This window comes from Arctopsyche grandis, chromosome 12 (genome assembly GCF_051622035.1).
Source record: "Arctopsyche grandis isolate Sample6627 chromosome 12, ASM5162203v2, whole genome shotgun sequence".
Classification (NCBI taxonomy): Eukaryota; Metazoa; Arthropoda; class Insecta; order Trichoptera; family Hydropsychidae; genus Arctopsyche; species Arctopsyche grandis.
In genome coordinates, this window is record NC_135366.1 from 14522889 (window position 1) to 14537474 (window position 14586).

Below are 14586 nucleotides of genomic sequence, written 5' to 3' on the forward strand. Positions count from 1 at the left end.
TATTTTACAATTCTAATTTAATTTTGTTAGTAATCACAGTATTATATTATTCCAATATTAATGTACAGCATAATAGGAAAAATAACTCAAATACCTATTAAGTATAACTATTAATATTATTAGTATACCAAGAATATTTCTTAGACAAAGTAATTCTGGTCGTCTAATTTTTATAAAAAAATTCTTCCATGCATCAGTGGACGGATAAAACGGGACAAATCAAACAATTTTACAAAAACGACGGGACAAAACGGACTGTCCCGGCCAAAACGGGACGTATGGTCGCCCTACCTATGATGTAGATGATCGTTGATTAATTCCACCAAGCTTAATTTTTAAAATATGTGTACTTCAGTTGCAAAGATTGTAATCACATATAATTTTATTTTATTTATTAAAGTAAAAGTACGATTTGATTTACGTAAAATAATCATGTACTGTTGCACACTATAAGAAGATGGATCCAAAAGATTTAGTGTAGAAGTACAAAATGAATAAAACGATGGGAAACGGATCATCGTTTCTAGGGAATACTGGTAACGATACGGAGATCGGATTGTCGAAATCGGTCAAAAATGTGTCTCACTTCCCCTCGCATCTCTTACTCATCGATAAGACGACATACTAATACGCAATCGTTTCCGGTTCAAGCGCCACACAAACTCCGGCGGCTAAGCGTCGAATTTCAATTTCGCCGATTTGCATATCGCGACGCCAACACGTACGGAGGCGAAACGTGCGCTCGAAAAAAACCCTTTTCCGCAAATCTCTTAAGCCAAACAAATCTATAATATACGGGCGTTCGCTTCCGGCGGGGAAATCCGCGAAAATATTGACATTAGTCGCCCGCCAGGGAGCGCGCGAATCGCGATGGCGCCATTTCGCGCGACACGAAATGGCCGCCGCAATGGTGACGCAACCATAATAAAACTTAACTATGAACATTTTCTAGTATGCATTTACTTTTTATGTTCCCTCAAATTTAATTCATTTTTTGCTTTCGCTGCAAGTTTTTATGTACCCACATATATGGAATTGAATGCCTGAATGAATATACAGTCTATATTATAGATTGTATCCGTATATATGTATAGGTACATATAATATGTATGTATGTAAACTTGAGTTAGGTGGTTTCATACATTTTGTCAAGATTTTAAGAAAGATTATTGTGAACTAGTTTTGTGTCCGTTGATTTCAATGGGTGGTTTCGGAAAAGAATTGATACACGAATTGAAATAAAGTTATATATAAATATAATGTAAGGTAATTTATGGGCGCGCGCGGGCACGTACTATTAATCGTAATAAAAAGTGCGCGCATTACACGTTCACCGATACAACCCGTTCAAAATGATCAGTTAATGTGTATGTGTCTTCGCGGATATATGAATGTGTCACCCGTACCTCGGCCTGATGTCGCACATGCCTATCGTCGCTCGGCCTGACGTCATATGACGATCCACACCCCCCCCTACGCTTCCCCGTGTCTCCTCGATCACTTGACTCTGATTGGCTGTGTCTCTACGGTCCGGCACATCGCGTTCGTTTTTATTCGATTCAATTTTCTACAACATTTTTTTTGATACACAGCAAATTTGCCAGAAATACATTATGTAGGTAGTTTTTACTTGTAGTACACCTTGAAATTTTCATCGGGTCTATCACTATATTACAGGTCTGTTACTGATAGTTGGCGCGTTCTCATACTCACACAGAAGCACGCGAAAGGGACTGTCCCTTTCGCACGATTTTTATTATTGAATGCAGTGTGACAGCATGCTATACACCTATTCACTGACACAACACAAGCGTATTTGTTCGCGTTAAGTCTCGGTAACAAACATGTACCTAAATTTATAACAAGTTTGAGATGCTAATGAGTCGAATTTGCAAGAAACTGAGTGGGAGGATACAGATTTATTGTATCCATCACAATTAATCTGGAAAAATTGGAGACAGTCGATCTGTGTTTCTTAATAACCAAAAGATCTCGCCAGCAGCATATTTGGCCTGGACTTACGGGCCTACGACCTCTTTACTGGTAAGTATGCAATAGCTCTACCAGTGCAGTACGATGTGGCTATAAGGCTTCAGTTCAATCGTTTCATATCAGAGTTTGCCAATTTGAAACGGTTTCTCACCAAACTGGCTACTTCCCTCTCTTTGTCACTTCTATAGTACATACATAAAATTTCAGCCATATGTGTCACCTTGAGAATGGCTGACCTGTAATGGCGCTATAGTAAGTATAAAAATAAATAAAAATGGACATATTTTTCAAATTTAATATTTATTTCAGACTCGTCAAAATAATCTTGTACAATTTGTACTGATTCATAGAATCGGTATAAAAAATCAGATAGTTTGATTTCAGTATATATACATACATATATGAAAATATACAAGGTATATCTTGGTTATAAATAAATATAATTTCAATAAACATAATTTATTAATATAATTTAGTGGCATGCTTCAAATCGAGTGTTACGGACTATTCTTAAAATAATTTGATTTGATTATGTGAACTTTTGTTTTTCTAATTAAAAAATAAAAAAAATAAGTAAAAAATATTTTTTGAAATTTTTGACCGTTGAACAGTTTGAGGGGTTGTGAGTTTTTGTTTGGATTAAATAAGGAAATAATCGCGAGACGACTGTGTGACAACACTTGATTCGTTCCACTTTTGCGAGAAATTCGAAAATAAACACGCGATTCAAAGCGGAAAAGCTTTCACAAATTTTACGGCTTGAAACAAAAGTCAATTATTTACTTGTTTTGTGACGCGAGCTTCCGGTGTAAAAGCGGGAAAATCAATTTGAAACGAGCGAGTGAAAAGCGCGACGATGCGATCTAATGCGTGCGTATATTGCAATATATTGTGCGAAGGAGAAAAATTTCATATTACGTTTCTTGTGTATTATATTATATTGTATTTGAATATATACACACATACATATATGTATATATATATATATATATATATATATATATATATATATATATATATATATATATATATATATATATATATATATATATATATAATATTATATATGTATATATATGTACATGTACATACAATATAATATACAAATCGAAATTTCATATTTGAAGGATCAAAGCGACTTTCTTGAAATCATTAACATTCTGGAATTCGTCTATGCCGTATTTTCACTTTGATTTTCAGTCATGCGATATCTACGATAATTCAATGTCAAAATAGCCTTCAGGTAAGAAGCTACGACTAATTATAACATGGACTTGTTAGAAAAATAATTTGTTTTTCTTTATAAATCGAACTGTTGAAAAATGTTTGCTTAATTATGTTATTTGTTATTGAAGACATTTATTAAATATGACATTTATACAATATATTGACTAATATATTTTGTCATTTTCCTTTGATATTCGGCTCTTTGAAGATCAATATGAAAAAGTTTTAAGCGTAAGAGAAAGTTTTGATAATGGTAAAACTTTCGACAAGTTTTCATAAAGTACAAGAAACGATCATTCCTTTCACCATTATTATAATTTAGGTGGAAATATAAATAAATTTTAAATAAGCGACGGTGATTATTAATTAATAAGCAATATAACATTTGTGTGATTTTTACGTATTTTTTCTATTTAAATAAAATTGGGAAGATTTTCTCAAAAGCTGTGTAGATAATAATAATGCGAAATGTAGGTGTAAGAAGTTCTAGAGCGTTATAACTTTCAGTTAAGTATGAATTTGAATAAATATATAATATAATATAATTTAAGCGCGCGGTTTTTCTCAGTGCGGTGTAAGAGGTAGCTAATATAGCTTTTCCGTTAAGGTTTTATGTTTCATTTTCCCAGCTGAAATAATAATTTTCCCGGAGATTAGCCCGAGGACTTGAAGAGCAAAGTGAGCGTGTTGAGCACGCCCCGGCCAGTACTCGAGCACGAAAGCGCGAGTGCACGCGATGCACTTCATTGCAACGTGCACACACATGAGGGTGGTTCAAGACGTTCACAAACAATCGATAATATTATCAGATATATGTATATTTGGACTAGCTATGAAATTGAAATTTAATGGATTAAGTTTATTTAATCTAATATAAGTTGAATAACTCCAAATTAGGCTCGCTATAAAACACTTCGTAATGGATGCCGTATTAAATACGATGCATAGGAACTGGTTATTGTGTGGTATTTTTAGTAGATAAGATATATCTATGATTCATTATTGTAATCATAATTGAAAGAGGTAGAAAATACCTGTGTGTGTATATATGTATGTATGTATGTACGTATTTAAGAATTTTTTGAAAGTGTTTTTTTTGCTTGAACTTTTTTAATGATCCTCAAACAAATATATGTACATATGTAGTGTGTAGCGTTGAATAAAGCGTTGCGGAAAAAGAGTGAAAAACAAACGCAAACGCAGGGAATGTGCTGTAATGAAACGCCTCATTCTAAACTTTGGTCGAAACCTATTCATATATTTCGCACACACAAACAGTAATTAAAATACAACAGCTTTGGAAACATGTGGCAAACAAAACAAAACATAACAAATGATAATATAATAAAATAAAAATGTGTAACAAGAATGGAAGATGCTAGTCGTTGGGTTTTGGTATTGTTTAATGTCCTTTTTTGAATCCCCATTTCTTGTGGTCTTCGTGACCTCCCTTCTTTCCAAAGTCGGAATGGTGGGACCAGTGCTCGTCGTGGCCTCCGGCTCCCTTGTGACCCTTGTGATCGTGGTGGTGGGATCCCTTCTCGTGGTGACCCTTCTTGCCGTGTTCTCCGTGGTCGTGAGCACTCTTGTGATGACCTCCCTTGTGAGACCCGCCCTTCTTGTGTCCGTGCTCTTCATGGAATCCACCGTGCTTCTCGTGGTGGCCGGCATCGTGATGTTCGTCGAAGAAGTGCTTGTTTTTCTTGAACTCGTCTAACTTGTGAATTTCGTGCTTGCCCTTTGTAGAGTGACCTTTTTTGTAAGATCCTTTCTCGTCGTAGCCGTGTCCTTTCTCTCCTTTTTCAGCCTTGTGGTGCTCGCCGTAGTAACCGCCTCCGTCATGATGGGACTTCTTGTGACCACCATGGTCAGAGTAGTGTCCTTTGTGGCCTGCTTTGTCGTGGTGTCCTTTGGAGCCCTTTTCATGGTCGTGGTGTCCTTTATAACCCTTGTCTCCCTTATCTCCATGGCTGGAGTGATGATCTGAGTGGTGTTCCTTGCCACCTCCTTTTTTCCAGTGGTGTCCGTGGCTAGCGGCCGTCTCCTGATCTGCTTCGCGTTTGCTCCTCGAGATTTCCCTAGCTGTCACTGTCACTAGCACTACTGCTAGTGCCAGCAGAATCGGCAGCGTTCCTTTTTTAAGGATCGCCATTTTCGGCTATTTGATAAGAGGTGACCCTCTGGGTGTTTACACGATTGATGCAAGCAACGAAGTGATGCATTATTTAGTGAAAAATAGGCTTTTATACCGACGTCGGTTAATTTCGCAGTGTTTAGCAACTCGCGGTGTTAAGGAAACTTTTGGACCAGATATAGCAATCTTATCTATTGAAGCATGAAGTGTTGTTTTTACGCCAAGTCTGCTGTTATGGCACCGTGTAATGTCCATTTCGATGAAGTAACAGCATGTTCTGCGGATCAAGTTTGAGTTTTTTTCTTATTTTTTTGACTGCGAAACCGATCGACCATTTCACTGTCACGTAAAAAATGTTTTAAGACTAACGTATAGTAAATGCTTGATATTATGACTATAAAATACAATTTAAATGTAAATAAATAAATATTTTGATTGAATGAAATAAAGGTAAATAGCAATTGGAATAAATACTTGAATCTGTGTTTTGTTAGTATTTATTATAAGATATAAAATTTAAATAAACAATTCTTATTTGTTTTATTTCAAAAAAAATTTTAGAATATAAATTAAAATGAAAAGTTATATGGAAAGAGAAACATTTCTAAACCAGAATATTGTATGTATGTACATATTTGGGTTTCTAATATTCCGGACTTTTCAATTCTCGGGATACGGGATATATGTACATACATATGTATATACATATGATGTATAATTTTAATTTATTTTTTATATATTTAATTTATTATTTTTTTGTTTTATATAAGTATATAATTTATTTATTTATTTACAAAATATTAACAAAAGTAAAACTGGAAAATAAGTAATTATAAAAGTAAATTTATTTGAAATAGCTTCTTCGAATCCTATATTATGCTTTTCTAGATTTGGTCCAAATATTTCCAGCAATGGAAAAAACTCTTTCAGTTTCAATCAGAGTTGGTTTTATAGTTAAAAAGGACGATTTTTTTATATCATCAATTATTTTTTAAAGTCGAGACTTTTTTTATTTACGTTATTTTGTAGACGTGTCTTTGATAACTTCTTATTTCATCTTTAAACACGAAATTGTCTCATCTTCATCAGAATTTAAAAGAGTTTCTTCAACTGTGGAATCCTCAATTCAAGTAGAGTACATTCATTTCATAATAGATATATGTATTATATAGTTTCATCGTAGGATATACATTCGCCTTTATTATAAAATTTTGATTGATATATTTTTTTCGGGATTCGAGATAAGAATTCCCGAGACACGGAACATCAAAATTCCGTGAATTCCCGGGAGTTTCTGTCCCGGTTCAGAATCTCTAGTATGTATATAATTCTAACGGAAAAGTCGTATAATAAATTTTTGTAACTGGTCGCTTGAAAGATAGTGTATGTAATGGTGGGAAATAAATTGTAGAAAAGATTTAGTAACATATTCTATATATAAATTTATTGAAACACAATTACACAATTACTTTAGAATTTGATTGCCACAACGTCTGACATTTACTTTACATGCTTTGAGTTACACAGTAGACACCATTGCATGCGAAATTTAACCGTCGCCCATTTGCAATTGTATTGTAATTACAATGTACATAGTCGAAAGAAATGAATAAAAAGAGAAATTCAATGTTGCGAATACACATTTACTTAAAGCAACTAGGTGGCATAAAATTTAAAGCGAGCAAAATTTCAAGTCTGTGACATAATTCAATGACGCGAAAATTATTCACGACAAAGACCCAACATCCGATTCCGGAGCATCGTATTGATTTAATGTAATCAGCGCCCTAATGGACACCCCGACACAAAAGGGTTGGACGTGAACGCGAGTAAAATAGAGAGGTAACATGTTGCGACGCGAAAAGTGGCGTTAGTATCGCGGCTAATAGTCGACCGTGAGTGCCGACGTCTGACAGTCCATTAGTGTCTTAATTACATCAAAAGGAGCACACATCGATTTGCGCAAAAGGGTACATTTAGTACATTTGCAAGCGTCAAAGGTGAAGAACTGTGTCAGCTCTCTCTAGTACCTACGAGTATATATGTACATACATACATACATATAACCTAATCATCGAGCGATCAAAGGATGGTTGTATGCACATTTAAAGTTTTTTTAAACAGTTAGTCTATGACAGTAAGCTAACGTCACCCACAATCATATTATTTACAAGCAATATACGTCTCAACTCTGAATGGTATAATATAAATCATACACAAAAATATAAATAGGTTAAGGTTAGGATAAAATAGATTGAAGTCGGTTTATGCGGAGGAAAATATGTTTTAAAGTAAAAAATTTAAAGTAAGAAAGAGTGTACATATGTACATATACATATGTAGCTGAGCGTGTTACGAAAAGTTAGAGCGAAAAGCTTCACAAATGTGTGTATGGCTGCCGAGAGGGGGGGGGGGGGAAGCTGGGGTCAAAGTGGGGGCCTCCGTGTTGGGACGTTCGACTGATCGATCTCGATATTTTGTATTATTCTACATAAGATACATATATTTCTTTAATGCTAAATCTTTATTATTTTTCGATCCGCGCATTATTTGTGTCCATTAATTGTACGTGTTATATCATACTTATTCGATTATTTCAAAAAATATAGGTATTTTTTTAATAGTTCTGATAGATTTTTCGCATATTAAATGTATATCTATAATATTTTGTTTTGTTTTTTTGATTCCTCTCGGCGGCCTTGTGTGTATGCATATTTTGCATACGGAAGTTTTACACAGCGTAGTGCACTGGTAGAGCTATTGCATACTAGTAGAGAGGTCGTGTGTTTAAGTGCTGGTCAAATTCGCTGCTGGCAAGATCTTATGGTTATTAAAAAAACCCAGACGACCGTCTCCTGTTGTGATCTAATAAACCGGTGTCCTCCCACTGAGTTTGATTCATTAGCATCTCGAATTTGTTGAATCTTATACAATGTTATCTATGTACATAATGTATTTCTCGTAAATTTCCTGTGTATCAATAAATGTGTTGATTGTCCATAGATTTTATTTTATTTTTTATTTTACATAGATATACATATATCAGGAACGCCTAGCAGGTATACCCCAATGCGCCTTCCTAGACAATTAATTACAAACATTGCAGCAGTTTTATTGCATAAATCGTTGTATTTCGAGAGGCTGGAGAACACGAAACTAACAATTAATTAATTAATGAATTAATCCATAGAAACATCTATAGATTTACGTTTGTACATACATTTTTAAATATTGTACATAAATCAAATTCAGATATTTGTGACATAGCGGATAGAATGGTATTTGCCAATCTGATGGATGTACTGTTTCAACAATGAAATCAGATAAATTGGCAAACTCTGATAGGAAACGATCGACTTAGAGTCACAAATATCCATGTCTGATCAGCAGTATTAAAGATTAGTATGGGATCGAACCCGGTAACCTCTCGGTGCTAAACATAAACGAAACCACCGAGCCATACTATTGGCTGTCTCTATTGTATTTTATGTCCTGTTATGTATGTTTGAAAAATTGGTAGTACTTACGTATGTAAAAAATAATCTAATCATGTGTCGCCTTGAGGTAGTTTTTGCTATGGCACATATTATTTTTATTTATATATATTTTAGCTATCAAGCTAATTTAAAAATACATCTTAATTATTATACTTAACTCTAAAATTTATAAATAAATAAATGTACTGTCCCTCACAGAGGTGTCTCTTCGCACCTCGCAGGAATGCATCCATGTTTTTAGCAGACCTGACGCACTCAGGGAGGGCATTATACATGAGCACACCCCTGTGAAAAACACCCCCAGCCGTCTTATTCTTTCTTACTCTACTTACAACTAGTTTGTCCTTATTTCTAGTATAAAAACTATGTTTATCTCTATTCCTTATTATATAATCATCAAAATACTTAGGTAATAACTTATGATGTATGTAGATATAAATAAAAAAATATATCATCATCATCATCATTTACAGCCATTCAATATATTGTGATAAATGTACAAAGGAATTAATCGATCTATTTGAATAATGAACTTAAGCTCAAATAGCACGAATCAGTTGTAGGGTCTGTTTATATATACATATATATATATATATATATATATATATATATATATATATATATATATATATATATATATATATATATATATATATATATATACATAATTATGTACGTATGTATTTTCAGACTTAAATTTCCTCGTGAGTAGCTCTCAGTGAATAATTTCATACAAATAATAATACGGTCGGTTCATTCGAGATCAATTCTATTGTTACAAAATAGTTCGAACAATCATGAGTGCTTGTAGTTTTAAGTTATTTCAACTGTATGCACACAGGTATGTACATATGTTCAAATGTACAAAGTCTCGAAAAGAAAATGGCGTGTAAAGTGTGTGAGCGTTTGATCAGGAAATAGGAAAACACACAGTGTGCTAGAATTCCTTCGGGAAAATTTCACATTGTTCACGAACCGTCGACACGATCCAGTCTCGTTTAATTAAGTGCAGAGATTTTCTCTTTGCACATATTCAGTATTCTTGATGTGTGCGTCCATATAAAGTATATGGATGCGAATATTGTGTGTGTGTGTGTGTATGGCGTATATTATGATTGCCTTTTGACAACGAAACAAAGCGACCGTAATACACACGGCGTCTGTGTCATGGGGAATAAAATTAACATAAAACCTTTTCATCACACAATATGGCGGGGAGTGGGATAAAAAGAGTGGGAGACTTTGTTTGTTGGCGACGCGCTCTCGCAACTTCTAGGGCCATATTGAAAGCTCTTCGGGATAGGAGGCAGCACGGGTGGGACTTCGGGGGCTTTTTGGGGCTTCAGGGGTGCGAGGGGAGACCAATAAAGCCTCCCCTAAACCGCTTGTGTGTTGAACTTGAAGTTTCCAAACTAAATTAACTCGAAAGCGCGCCGAATATGGGCTTTACGGTGATGCCACGTCACTAGGTCATTTTCTGCCCTGCTTTTTAGCTATAGATTTATTAATTTAACCAGCAGCATGGACTAGTGGTTAGAATATCTCGCTATGGTCAGTGTGGTTACGAGTTCGAGTCCCACTGGTTGCTGCCAGCCAGACCTTGGTTTGTGACCAGGTCGATCGTTTCCTATCAGAGTTTGCCAATTTTTCTGATTTTCATTGAAACGATTCCTGCAAAATTGACTTTACATCCCTATTTATCTCGCAAAATCTTGAGTTATTATGTTATATCTCAAGGTCCGCCGGGTTCTCTCCATAGATGTATATGTGGACGATTATTGTATAAAAATTCGTATTGTTGTATAAATATTTGTTAATCTTATTGTATACGATGTTTGCATGTTTGACTATATATATCAAGTATAATTTCGAATTATGTAATAATTATGTATTGGTTCACTTTTCGAATTGAAGCGATCTGTAATTTTTTTTTATTTGGTGCCATCTTATCAATTCCCGATAAATCATCACCAGTGATATCGTTGTTCTTCACGTACGGGCACTACGGAATCACCACTCCGTCCCCCAAAATTGTGAATTCGGCTTCAATATTTTTTGGCTTGAGGCTTTTTTCTCTTTAAACGCCTCTGCTGGTGAGTTCTGTCCAGTAACTGCAAAGCTTTTATGTTAGGGTGACGGTGCAGTCTCAACTCGTGCCTCCCGGCGCTTTCTCGTATAACTTCTCTTTTGAGGTCTTTGTGGATCTCTTCGTTTGTGACAAAGCGATATGAATCGGTGATGATTCTCAGAAACTGGTTTTCACATATTTGCACATATTCGATGCTGGATGGCTTACTGTACCCCCACAGTTGTATGCCATATGTCCATATTGGCTTCACAATTGTCTGGTATATTAGTATTTTGTTATATCAGTGCAGGTCTAATTTGGAGTGTCTTCCTATTAGCCAGTACATCTCTCGCTGTTTGATTCTAATATGCTCTATTTTTTTCTTGATATGATGCCTCCATGTAAGCCTTGAGTCAAGATGCAGTCCTAAATATTTGGCTGAGAAAGCTTGTGGAATTTGTATCAGTTGATGAAAGTTTGAAGGTTGATGTCGTTTTGTCGCAGGGTAAATGTGACATGTATTGATTTGAGCTCGTTCAGTTTTATCTTCCAATTCATGATCCATTTGTTGATTTTATTTAATGCTTGCGACTAGCTCGATGAGATTATGACTGTTTCACCGGCAAATGTTTCAATGAATGTCTCTTTGCTTGTCGGGATGTTAGCAGTGTATATCAGGTACAGTATACGTTCTATCACGCTTCCCTGCTGTACTCCTGCAGTGGCTGTGAAAAAGTTAGAAAATGCCTGCTCATGAGCAACTCTGAATTTGCGTCCGGATAGGTATGATTCAAGTAATTTGCAATATTTTCCAGGTAGTGACTTGCTGATTTTGTAGATAAGTCTTTCGTGCCATACCCTGTCGAAGGCCTTAGAGACATCAAGAAATACAGCCTGACAATAATTCTTTTCCTTTAACGATTGTTCTGTTTTTGTAATAACATTTTATTACAAAAAAAAAATAGATCTGTAATGAAGAGTATACATTGATTGATGGAATAAAATAAAAAATAGCATATTGTTGGTTATGAAATATTTCTACTGGCATCTCAGACAACAGTGTCTGTAGTTCGATTGGGATTCATTGGTACAACAATTGGGCTTGAGATTTATTTGGAATTCAAAGTTTTACAAATGCTGAATCAAAAAATCAAGAGCTAACTTCAAAATATTTAAAAATAATATCAAAATTGATAAAATTTAAAAATACTTTGTTGTACCAAATTTGATCATAGAAGTAATTTTGTAAAGCTCCTGACCTAATATAACGTAACAAATTTTTTGGCCTTTAGTTTATTGATTAGCAATTTTAAATGCCTTTGGTCACTTACTTTATTTAATTTAAGTTAAGTTAAGTTAAGTTGGACCACTTTGGTATTACAGGAGTTTCTAATGCACCACAATGGTCGAAAATATACAGAGTTGAGAAAAAAAAAATATATATACAGAAAAAAATAAATTTATACATAATCATAAAAATAGCATTATAATAATAGCAGATAGAGTAAAATTATCAAATAAAAATACATAGTAGGGAATTTCTTGAATCTACAGCCAGCACCAATATATAAAAAACAGCTGTAAATTTAAATCATCCCTGGGAGGCCCAAATGGAAAGAGAAGATCAAAATTCACCGATACATCACATTCAATTATGAAAATAGTGATGAGAGCAGGCTACCAGAAAAAGATATTAAAATAATCTCTGATAACCTACGCTCACTGAGATGGAAAATATCACATTGGGGCACAGCAGCAACGATTTCATTAAGAAGTCAGACAGAGCTCTTGAAATAGAAGCCATCCGATAAAGAACTGTGCGGGCAGGAGGTACAACCATCAATTTATGATGTCTACCACGCTGCACGCATATCATTATTAACAAGTCTCAACTGTTCAAGAATGACGGGCATGACGTATTACCACGTAGAAGCAGGAGAACAAAATTAATTAATGAGAAGTTTTTCCGAAGTTCAAGGGAATTATACTCAAGCATATAATAAAAGATCAGCAACCATAGTAAATTTTCAGTAAAAAACGGCTAGGTCAATCGATAAACGGCTAGTAATCAGAATAGATGGCCAGGTATACATTTCGATTGGTCAATATTTTATGTCGGGTGGTGAGAAATTTAATTTTAATGGTTAGTTTATTTTGGAATTTTGTTTGTTATTTCACACACGAAGTTCTATTGTGAAGTACATATATTGAAATTGAAGATATATTATACATATGTACGTGTTAAAATGAATGCTTTGATGAACCCGATAAATGTATTCTGAGCGAACTGATAAATTAGCTGACCAAATTCATATATACTATGTACATACATACATACATATGTATATACATATGTAGTTACTGACTACTATTGTTAGTTAATTAATAACTGGCCAAAAATATAGTAGCCATATTTTTTCTATGGAGTGTGCACGTACGTATGCACATACATATGTTTGAAATAAAATTGCGCTGCAAAAGTCATTTTCGCAAAGCAATTAAAATTTCAATATCTGCAGGCTACTGGAAATGTGTCTGTTATTTAATAAATTGTCCATTATATAAAAATATACAAAGTTCCATTTAATTGTGAAGTGTATCAGGTAGACCGTGCATACACATCAATGGGCATAGTCAAAATACAATTTGTCGAATTATCCAAGTGGTAGTCAAGATTTAACTACTGCTTTATTGACCGTTACGTGATCTAGTGCTTCCTTACGCCCAATCGACCCCAAACAAATGTCCAGAGTGTCCAAGTCTCGGCGACAACTTCACGACTTTCGTGCTTGGAAATGTTCCTCATTCTCCCCTTCATCCCTTCACTTTGTTTTGGGTACGTCTTGACCTTTTGAATTATTCATGGCGCGTCTTAGCTAATCGCTCCCAATACGTACGACCGTCTAACTCCTCCTCCTCCCTTTCTTTTCCCCTTCCTCAGAGCTTTTCACGTAGCAATATAAAACGGCCCGCTTGTCGCATCAGCCTAATTGCCCAGTGATGCCTCGCGAGGGTACACCGCCTACAGTTCGGCAAACTTCAATCTATATCTCAGGCAAGTTTTTGTCAAGTTTGAACCTCCTCTCGTCCCCTTTCAGGAAAAAACTTTTGCGAGCCATCGGAGCGAGTTTGGGATGCGATGGATTTTAGCTAACAAAACGTTCGACGACAAATTCCAATCGGATCCAATCTCGCTAATATATAAAGTGAACGTCACCAGGTGGAGAGACGTTGATTAAAATGGAACGTAAATTTTTTTAATTTCTGCAGCTAAAATGGTGATACTATGTAGCTTCGATCAATGCTGTAGCATTGGTTTCTAAGTAGTTTTATTTTAGTAATAAAGTTATATAGGTATACTTCAATGCATTTCTTTACTTATATGTATGTAGTCTTCATTCTCCACTAGATCAAACAGCACATATGTAGGTAAGCAATTAAGGCTAGTGCACATAGAAAATTGTGATTTCCATTGAAGTTGATAATCTATAAATTTATATTTAGACCGCAAATAGAGCACAAGGGCAACCCGAGCATGGGAAATTTCGATCTGCTCTCTAAAGGATTGAAGTCTAAATTAATTCATCGGTTGCGGTTTAGCCCTAGACGTAGTCGTGACCACAAGCTTTCAGACAGTTATGAAGAAAAATTAATTTCATATTCCGTCG

General features: G+C 34.9%; 2 protein-coding genes across 2 annotated transcripts in view; both read right to left on the reverse strand.

Moving 5' to 3' along the window:
• The window catches only part of LOC143920351 (seminal metalloprotease 1-like), a 386340-nt gene that overhangs the window by 143182 nt on the left and 228572 nt on the right, over positions 1–14586 (reverse strand). The window lies entirely within an intron of this gene.
• Positions 4610–5371, reverse strand: LOC143920443 (uncharacterized). Its single transcript, XM_077443332.1, has one exon. It carries the CDS (start codon positions 5369–5371, stop codon positions 4622–4624), a length of 750 nt encoding a protein of 249 aa, XP_077299458.1. The 3' UTR covers positions 4610–4621.

Coding starts and splice junctions, on each gene's coding strand:
- LOC143920443 (XM_077443332.1), bottom strand. CDS start 5,371: ATGGCGATCCTTAAAAAAGGAACGCTGCCGATTCTGCTGGCACTAGCA.